The sequence below is a fragment of the Convolutriloba macropyga genome, chromosome 4 (genome assembly GCF_964194025.1).
Source record: "Convolutriloba macropyga chromosome 4, txConMacr16.3, whole genome shotgun sequence".
Lineage (NCBI taxonomy): Eukaryota > Metazoa > Xenacoelomorpha > Acoela > Convolutidae > Convolutriloba > Convolutriloba macropyga.
Window position 1 is genome coordinate 79,317,872 of NC_134471.1, and position 10,900 is coordinate 79,328,771.

General features: G+C 34.2%; 1 protein-coding gene across 1 annotated transcript in view; it reads right to left on the bottom strand.

Annotated features, from left to right (window-relative positions):
• LOC142337919 (uncharacterized) overlaps positions 1-1,729 on the bottom strand; it is a 51,466-nt gene extending 49,737 nt beyond the window's left edge. Inside the window, exon 1 of the mRNA XM_075387560.1 lies at positions 766-1,729. Within this exon, the coding sequence (XP_075243675.1) occupies positions 766-993 (228 nt within the window). The 5' untranslated portion in view covers positions 994-1,729. The remainder of the gene's footprint in view (positions 1-765) is intronic.
• Between the last annotated feature and the right edge of the window lie 9,171 nt (positions 1,730-10,900).

Sequence of the window (10,900 nt, forward strand, 5' to 3'; positions counted from 1 at the left end):
AAAACAGCAAACAGACTTTGAAAAGGCCACAAAAGCTCCTAAAAACATTAGCTGATCATGCAACATACCCGGCAGATAAACTCAATTCATTCATTCATTCCCATGACCCAATTGGGATTGAAAACGAGATAAAAATTTATCAGTTTCTTACTTCTGCTTTTCAATGAGAGATAAATAAACAAATACTAACAACAATTAGCATTAGATCTTCTATAGCAGCTAAGTTAAAATAAAACGAAGATGAAATAAAGAGAAGAATAAGCAACGGTCATCTAAAACCGGGCTTTGTGTTTATCTCTTCTAATTTTGATGTCATCGTTCGACATTAACTCTGTCGATTTTACGCAGATTTTCTGAGCAATGATTTTTGAATGCAGATTGAATCTTTAAATGAGTCAACAAAACATTACAGAATAGGTTGAAAAGCTGGAAAAAGTGATAAAACAAAAATCTGTTTGATGGAGCAAAAAAACTAAGGGGCTAGCTAAAATAGGCACCTCAGCAGATGACGCGGCTAATCAAAATAGTGGTTTGAAAGAAGCAATCAAAATAGTGGTTTGAACGTCAACTTTAAACCACATTATTAGCTGTGAAATCTGTAAAACTCAAATACCCACCAGCTTTATTTGCGAGCATTCAGTGATGCTCAAAATTAATGACTTCTCCTAAATAATGTGATCAGTCGATGAACATTTCCCTTTTTTTCCTAATAGAATTAGATACAAAATTTCGAAGGACTTTTTTGGATTCGGAAGCAGAACTAACCTCATGGCAAAGGCCATGACCAGAGCAGTTTGTAAAGCAGGCTGCCGACACTATTCCACTGCCACCACCCCCAACACCCACGGTTCCCCTTCCTTGTGATGACGTCACGCCTCCCTGCTGAATTTGTCCGGCTGTCATATCTAAGTTGTCGTCATTGTCGTTGTTTGGAAAATCGTTTTGAGCAATCATAAACTTTGCTACGGTCATCATATCGTCAAATTTGAACATTATATAGTTTGCACAATCAGCAGAGACTCTCGACTTCTTTTCCTTGTGACTTATTTTTTAGCACTGACGTAATTCAACGTCAACGGTCGAATACCTTCGAATACTTGGAAAAAATCTGATAAATTTCGAAGGTTGAAGCGTCAATTTGTACTATAGGGCTTCGGGGAGTTTCCACACATGAATCCAAATGTGACCGAAATTTTCAAGAAACTATACTGCAATATTTTTGTGGATATTTCAGACACTACGTAAGTGAGATAGTTTTGAACAAGAGGGACCGTTTGTATACAAATTTAATTTAAACGGTTCAGTAATTTAAATCTGAGCGGGAAGTTTGTGTCAAAAGGATGATCAAATAGTCTACTTCTGTTCAAATAGTGTTCTAATGGTTCTCTAGTGAAATGTTGTTGACTGAGAACTTCAAGATAAAAGACGCCGTTCTGTTTTCTTCAAATATTCAACTCAAGCTTAAAAGACTTAAGTAGCATCTTCAAATTGCGACTCCAATTTGTCCTCCGATACATCTCGACGCACGCAGTCACTCTATTGCAATTGGTTGCAAAGTATAGTTGCAATGGAACTATCCCCATTTATTCATTGGGTCTGAAATTTATAAAAACCAGTGTCAAAATGCAAACTTGATTTGCTAATTCAACTCAATCCACAAAATAAATGACGACATAAATGTCATGACATAAACGCCACAACTCAACAAATATCGCAAGCACGTTTCATGACATTGTCAACTTATGACATCAGGTGTGGGTCGAATGAATCAAATCTTTGATTGGCCAGCACTATTTTATAGACATTTATCAATTAGTCAGATTGTTGACAAAAAGATGGTCTCAAGAACTCAATCGGCCATTTATTTTGAAAAAAGGCTATTTTAAAATACGACTTCAAAAACGTTTGCAAACAGAACAAACAAAGAGGCTCGGTAATGTTCGTACGCACATAATGTTCCGACCCCGCTCATTCTCATTCTTGACTTAATTCGCTACCAAATGATGAAGAGATAGAAAACTTTCAAAAACATACATATCGTTCAATAAACAACCAATGAAATACAAAAATGCCACGCTAGAGGGCCGATGAAAGTTTTTGATAATAGGACTACAAGTAATGACAATAATAAAAATCAAACAACTGAGTATTTGCGACCAAAACTCAATGTCTATAATAAAAAAGATAACAAAATCGAACTCGCATCAGAAAAAACCTGAACACTTTAACCTATCCTTCATTAAAAATATGGGACCTGTCCTCAATACGACTAGTTAACAGGTCGACGAAAAAAGAAACAAGTTCAAAAATACGTTTCTATTTTTGAAAACAATTAATTTCACAGTTATTACTGTCATTAGATATCAACTGAAATCACTATAAAGTTCATTTATATCTTCAATGCCAGCAATTGAGACATACCATTATCCAATGTTCGATTGAGCAAAATTTTAAAGCCAATGGGACCAACGACTATTGTTATAAATTAAAAAAAATCAAATCCTTTAAAATTACAAACAAATAAAAATCACAAATAATTTGAGAAATCTCGTAGTTACGAAGCCTAGAAGCTACTGTTTGAAGCTAAAATCGATATAAAGATTAAACCATAGCTCACTGGAAACGGGTTGTGACGTGTGCTTACAGAGAGCGAGCTATAAACCGACCAAAAAACGAGTTAAAAAAAGACGAAGCTTTCAAAAGTCATAGCAGACTCATGAGTTCAACCAAAAAGGATTAGGTTGCGACACCAATAAAGAGGTAATAGTCGGAACAAAAAATCCCAGTTGAGTATATAGTTCCTCCCCCACTAAAGTGGGTGGGAACAAAAATAACTTACTGTTGTTAAATCCTCAGATAAAGCAATTTTTTGGATCTTTTCCGTTTGTGCATTCCCCAAGTACGTTATGCACCCCCCCCCCCCCCAATTACAGAGCACGTGCCATTACATAGTAAACAATTATGTAAAAAATATGGCAGGTGCCTCTGGGGGGTGCAAATAATTTAATAATTTGCACCCACTAAGATAAGTTTGTGGGGGGGGGGGCAGAAACGGAAAAGATCCCATTTTTGTTTGAATGATATTTTACACAAAAGTTATTAAACAAACAAGTCCTGGCGTCAGAAAACAGTAATTTTTTGGATTGGAACAATTTGGGTTGAAAAACGGTTGGAACCATTAAGTCAGTGAACAAACAGAATTAAATGTTCGAAAAGGAAACATTCCCGTGAGATTCTTCGTATCAATCAACATTTTCCATTGAAATAATCTAATAATGGCGTACATTTGGCGGTTAATTTTACACAAAAAATGTGCTGAAATTCAGTTTGATCGGAATGATTGGTTTGTCGTTTAGCAACTTGATGCAGGAAACATTCACCGTAAATAATTATTCGGCTTCAGAGTTTGCGCATCAGAAATAGCTAAACAAAAAGTGGGAAAAATTTAATGGATTGAAAATAAGAAACAACTTGCAGCAATCAATCTATAGAATACGAATTGTTTGCTTGCTGATGAAGTAACATTTTTCAAATTCCCCTCAAGAGGTATTGTGAAAAGCTGCACGCAAGTAGAGTTTTAAAAATAAATTAGAGAATTTTATGTGGTTATAAATAAACCACGCAGTTGAATAGTTCAGTCAGCACAAGAACGTTAACATTCGTTTCACGACGTTGTAGAGTCAATAAACTAAAAATATACATAAGAAAAAGGTTTACATTCTTAAAAGTAAGTCAGTAGTAAACAAGAAGAATGAACTGCAATCACTTTTCAAGCAGTTGAATCAATTATTTTTAGAGATAACACAACTTGTAATAATCTTTAAAGTCTCTTAAATCTACCAGTAACTGCAAAGTGTATTAACAGATTATTGACTTCTAAATGAACAAATTTGTTAGAAAAATAATGAAAAATCAAATTTAAAATTTTGCAGACTGAAAAACTTGGACTTTCGACCTCTACAGATTTTAAGGCATATTCAAGGAAAATCAGTTCGAATGCGTTTGATAAGACGAGATTGAAAAATCAACCCAATTTCAAAATCTAAAAAATCAAAATTCAGTTCACCCAGTTAATTTGTTATTGTTTGTGATCAGTTGGGGTCCACATTTTGCTAACAAACCCAATAAAATCTGAGGCTGTATCGGAGAGGGGGCAATGCATGGAAAATTCAGTTCGCGGGCATTAGTGTCAATTTGTTCAGCACATTTCGGGCTCAAATTGTGGTTGTCAGGGTTAGGGGAGTATCCCACTGAAAATGGGCAGCGGTAGATGGCCGCAGAGGGGGAGGGGGCGTAGGGTGTGTGGGGGGGGGGGGGGGTGTCGTGGGTGAAGGTATCATCGACTTGAATAATATTGAAGGGTATTAGAAAAGGCGAAGAATGGGTTAGGTTGTGTTACACACTATGGGTTGATAGAAGACCACGTGATTTTAAAACCACCCCAGGGAATTACGAGAATTAGACAACTTTTAGGGCTTCAAGGAAAAGCGAAAAGGAAAGGAATATTTATGACACTACATGAACATGTACTTATTGCAGTTCGCCCAAATTAATAAAGCAGTTTACATGTTGCCTTAGGAAAAATATTCAGAAATTTTATTTATCAACCTTTGAATGCTTCCAATTGTCCTCACCCCAATAATATTGTAATCAACACAATGAATCCAATTTATAGACGCAATACTATAAGGTTATATTTTTTAAGAAAAAAAATTCAAGCAATTTAAACTTCATTTTGGTAGTATATAGCATTAGTAACTTGCAATTTTTACCTGACGATAAAGAATAAAAACTCAATCGACTAAACGTGATGAAAATATAATAGAGAAAAAAGGACCATTCATTTCAAATAACGACTTGGATATAAAATCACCAGCACAAAACACAAGAACGAAATACACGCACAGTAGTATATAACTGCAGCTCGAACAAAAGCTCGGAAAAATAAGCAACTAAGGAACTAAGGCAAGAAAAATAAAGAGAGAGATTCGAAATCGAACACTTAATCCAGTGGCCTTAGGATTATCTTTTGTTTTGGCTAACAATGCACACTGTGGGCTTTCTTGGACCATAAAGGCAAGCTATAAATAAAATCACAACCACTACCACAGCCACTATTTAATAACCAAGCTAGGCAGATGAATTATTGATTAAATTTGCTCTCATTTTTCGCATGTTTTTTTTTAGTTTCTCACCGCCAGTCTAGACAAAAGAAGCAACTTGGCAAATTTTACGCGGCTTACTTTCAAGCAGCGTTTTGCTTCAAGCATTTACAGCAGTAAACAACAATGTAAAATATAAGTTCAATGGCTATCAAAGCACAGAGCAAATATCACGCACTATTGTCCTGGGGCGTGTCTTAAAAATTGAGTGGTAAAAGAAGGTAAAATAATTAATTATAAGTATTATTGTGTTAAATTTTGCAGAAAGCTTTTTAATAATAATCAAAGCAAATATATCTTTGAGGCATCTGAATTTTGGTATTCAACTTCCAGGATTTTTCCTGTTTTGCAAAGGAAAACAGCCAACTTAAATTATCTGAGATTTTCATAAAAAGTACGAGTGGAAATTACCATTATGCAAAACTTTTCTCATTCGCCTCAAGTTATCTTATCTTTATTTTGCATACATGCCCTCTGATGTTTGACAACAGTCAGAATTTGTTCATCTATATCAGAGTTCATTTGAGGAATTTCTTTCAATTGTCGTTTTAAAAAAATCTTGAAAAATTCAAACAAACATGGCTACTTGTGGATAGAAAAACAAAAAAATTACAAAAAAATATTGAACATAATTCAGGTAATGATTGATAAAATGCGTATAGTTTCCATTCATTATATTACAAAACAGGACGGTTTGTTTCAGACACCGGAACCTAAAAATATTCCAATATTCGGATCTTTTCCGCTAGCGCCCCCCCCCCCCCCCCAGTAAATTAGGCACCCCTCATTTGTGTATGTTTTAACATTATGTATGCATATGGATTATTACATGTGAATACGCGTGAATGCGCATTTAGAAAATATTAACAGAGCGGTAGTTTGAAATTAATACGTGCATAATACCAACCATTTTACGTAAATTGCGCTCATAGAAAAAATTGATCTTCTAATCACAAGTTAACATCTAAACGTTATCTCCCAGATTGAAAAAAAATTGTTTTTTTTTCACGGTTGCTGCAAACACTTATCCGGGTCGGCAGAAGTAGAAATGGTGAAAGTGTCTAACTTTTTGATTAATAGCCCAAAACTTAAGAGTCAATAGAGGGTCTAAAACTTTACACATTAACACTGGTGATAAAAATTTACAACATTGATCACATGTGTCAAGTTTCACGGACACAAAGTAATTTGGAGATCCAACAACTAGCTCATAAGTCACCAAAAGCGTATCTGTTCACAATGCAAAAAGAATGATGCTAAAATACAGACAAAATAATTCCGATCAAGTCGCAAATTTATAACTTGACTTCATTCAGCTTTGCCAAATTCTACAATTTTGTGTGACTTCAACAAAGTTGAAATAATATGCAATTTTTCAAAAGTCTTAAAAATTTAAATACCGGTCGCATTAGATAGTGGTATTTCTTGTTAGTTCTACAAACTCTTGAATATTACACTCGGTCAAAATTAAATTCATTCATAACATTAATTCTATTTGATTGTCAGTTTTAAAAAAATATCTTTGAAAAATAAATAAAACCTATGATTTCATTGAATTAATTAATGTAATAAATTTAGGCTAGGTGCACTTTTCTTAGATTAAGGGAAAGCTATTAATTGTTCCAATGACTTTAAAAAACGTCAGAGCGGCTGACAAAAGACGTGTCGTTCATATAAGATAAGACGGGTCAACTCAATGTACTTTGTCTGGCAATGAAAAATGAAAAGATCGGCCGTTTAATCACCGCGGATTTAATTCGGACGGCATATGAATCTTCACCGTCTCACGACAGAAAACCAACGTTTAGGAAAAATTCCTGTAGCAGAAGTTCTACGACTTTGCGAGATCGTGCAGATATATAGAAGCTAGATAACAGCTTGCGAGTAGGAAAATCAAATTTACCCTTACAGTCAGACAGAAATCCGCATCGAGTAAAAGGACTCCATCTATTTAAGAGAAACGAAATGGTGAAAGTGTTTAATTTGTTGATTAATAGACAAACTTTTAAGACTGAAAAGATGGTCTGAAAATTGGAGCTTTTAACACTAGTGATAAAAATTCAGAACAGTGCGGAACTTTGAGATAGTTAAAAAGGAAGAGACTAATCAGATTTCCCCATCTGGTCAAATGTAATCTGTTTTAGATAAACATCTCTTCCGCTTTGTCTTGGATTATCCTTGCACTAGGGGTCATTCACGTTCTTTTCTGCTTTACGACAAGAAACTTCAAGGCGGTAAAGTTTGCAAATTGAAGAAAGCTTTATTTCGAGGTTCATTGAGCTACTTTCGAGGAACTTCATCAAATTTACGGTTATTTTCAAAGCTAATTATTTCGACACTTTTTTCGCGTTTCTTATTTCGACACTTCTTCGCGTTTTAAAGGAAATTTCCGTTGTCACAACCACAAACACTAACTAACAAAGTATTTGAAATTGAATCTATTGACTGTCATTTGTTGTACTAAAATGTTGAATTGAAATTGAGGCTTGTTTCATGAAATCTCAGTAGCAACAACTCTTTATTTTTGGGTGTGATGATGTGATCAGTTTTTAAAATATGAAAGAAGCTGCACAGTACATCATACAACATAAATAGACTAATGTCGGATGAATTGCTCTCAAATGACAGACGAGGGCAACCTAACTTAGAAGGGGTGCAGCTAAGAAAATTTTGATGATGCACACAAAATTACCGGGGTTCAGTCACGTTACCTCATGGTTGGCAGTCTAAATCTTATCCACTAAGCTCTACCTGCTTTGATTACATCGCTCACAATCGCCTTTATTTTTGGCTGTAAAACTTTTTTTCGGAATCAGAGTATTTGGGATCACTCAAAAAGGAAAACAAGCGCGAAAAAGTCAGTTAAGAGGTCAAAGAAGGTTCTGGAACAACAGAGCAAAAACAGTCACGCAAAATTTTTGCTTTAAACAGGCACACATATCTACAAAATTTGCTTCAAATTTCGTAAACAAAAGTTAACAACAAGTTCTTAAGCACGTGTGTAAATTTCAAAATTAATTGCATCAAAATTCAGTGTTAAACTCCATCACATTTCAGTGTTATTTGAGTGAGTTAAGTCACGCAATTAACGTGAAAGCAGAACAAATGACGTTACGCACACAAATTTTAACTGCAGAGCCGTAGAAATCACTGAAATTGAAAGTCAATTGCAATAAGTCAGGTGGCAAGAATCGTCGATCGAGACGACGAAATGAAAAAAAACATCGCAGGACAAGTCCTGAAATACAATCCAAAGATTTGAATGAAAAAAGAGACGTAATGTACCTGACCAGTAGCAATCGAAAAATCGCAGCCAAAAAGAAAATCTCAAAAGTTGAGAAAATAAAAGAGTCGAACAAACTGAACGAAAAAATAATCATTGCTAAAACTCTTGAACCTTTTAACCTGAAGGCCATATATTGCACAATTCAATATACTCATTTACTGACGCACAGGACTTGAAAGGGATAAATTTTCCACCAAAGTTAGATCAACTCGAGAAATCTAACAACTGGTTCAAAAAAACAAAAGTGCAAAATTTAAAAATATCAAAATTTCGCTGGAAGAAAAAGTTCAAAATCTCGTTTTTAACCGGAGTTCTGTCATGTAACCTATCTGCAAGACTTTAAAAAAATTCGTTGGCCAGTAAATAATGTTAAAATGAGAATCTGACAAATTTATAAACAAACCAAAAATTTTAACAAAACCCTGCCAAAATTCGTGATATTATATTCGAACCATTTTATTGTAGCCAATGACTAGAGAGTATCCCTATTTTAAGCCTTAAATAGCTTCAATGCCTCATAAAGATCCATAAACTTGGAATATAACAATCTTCAAAAAATTTAAAAAATTTTATCAAATTGCTAATTTCAAAATTTTTATGAAATATTGATAACCATTCCATTACCTCTAGCAAGTATGCTTTAATTTATTATCGAACCCCGTAGGAGGTTCCTGGACCCCTGATGCAGGGAAAGACTTAAGAATCCAAACATTTTCAAACAAAAACTTGAAAAATTGCAAGCTTTAGAAAACCTGCTAAAATTAGTGATATTAACAAATTGAAAAGCATTCCATTGCCGCTTGAAAATATGCAGTAACATACTTCCAAACCCTAGAGGAGGTTCCGTGGCCATTAAGGAAAACATAATAATTTTTCAGATATTCAAAAAACGCAATTTTCGCTAAATTTTGTAAAATTAAAAATTGAAACATTCCTCATTACCACCAGAAACTGTGAACTAACCTTTTATCAAAACCTAAAGGAGATTCCTTGGGCGCTGAGGTTAAAAAAACTATGAAAAGAAAAAATTTTGAAAACCATTCCATGACCAATAAAAACTTTTGAGTAGCCTATTATCGAACCCTAGATGAGGTTTCTTGACACCTGGGTTTGAAAAAACTTAAACAATGACAATAAATGCCAGAAAATGTGAAAATTGCAACTTTTATTTTAAAAATTGTAAAAATTCGTGATGTTAAAATCTTGAAAACTATTCCATTACAACTAGAAACTATGCACTAACCTATTATTAAACTAATGAGGAGGTTCCTTGACAAAAAGTCCTAAACAAACTTAACAATTATTTTCAAAAAATTTAAATTTGTAAACAATTCGCGTGTTTATGTTTGGAGTACGAAAAATAAAAATAAGCTCTTAAAATGGCCATAAACAGTAATTACGTCTTGCAAAACACCTTTGCAAATTTTACAAATCTTAATTTTAGACTGGTCCAACAAAAAATGCCGAAAAAATACGAAAAATTGCAACAATTTGGCTAAAAAATTCCTAAGAATGACCTTTTAACCTTGAATTACCGCCTTCCCAGCAGATTCACCACTCTAAGTACTTGAGAGACTACTAAACGCGGGCCTCTTGATGGCCAATGAGCTTCACCTGTTTATCCCGTTTTGAAAGCTCAAAGTCATGAAAAAAGGTGTGAAAACATCTTACAAAAAAAAGACAGAGCACCAATACAATCCAATTCTTGGATTAAAAAAAACCAGGATGTCCCCAATAATAGCCACTATCGCTTCGCGGCTATTAATATTTATTTATATAATTTCTACAAGGCAGGATAAGACATAACGGTATAGGCATATAAAAATCCACAAATTTATACCGACAAAGACATCGCTAATGGAATGAACAATACTGCTTTGTCTAATATTCTTCTGTCAGTTATCTTTCGAAAAGAATTTAAAAATTTGCTATCATCCTTGTAGTCGACATCGGTATTTTGTTTTTCATATTGAAGAGGGAATGTGCTTCACCTAAAATTTTACTTTTTATAGAGATTTTTGTAAGCTTGATTCCTAAACCTAAATAAAAAGTTTGCCTAGTTTTCCGGGAAACCACTCGCGTTGAAGTTTCATTGCTTTCATATAAGGATCATAAATGACTTCCAACGGCCCACTTTATTTCTTAGTACGATGCCAGTATGAAACCAGAGAAATCATATATGATGCTTGTATAATTACAAGTAATCATGCATTCCGTTCAGTGGCCCGGGCAACAACACTAAAGGCAATTATTCAAAACCAAGACAGAAAAGAGTCACTGATCCTAGACTACGGATGGGGTATCTTAACACGAAAGATTTGTTGTATATATTATGAATCTATCAGCCCAAGATCACACAGCCCAATCTAAAACCATTAATTTTGCCATCATGGTTTAATATTTCTTTCAAAGTATAATGATAAAAGGTAAATTTTTAGATCTCGGTTAGTTT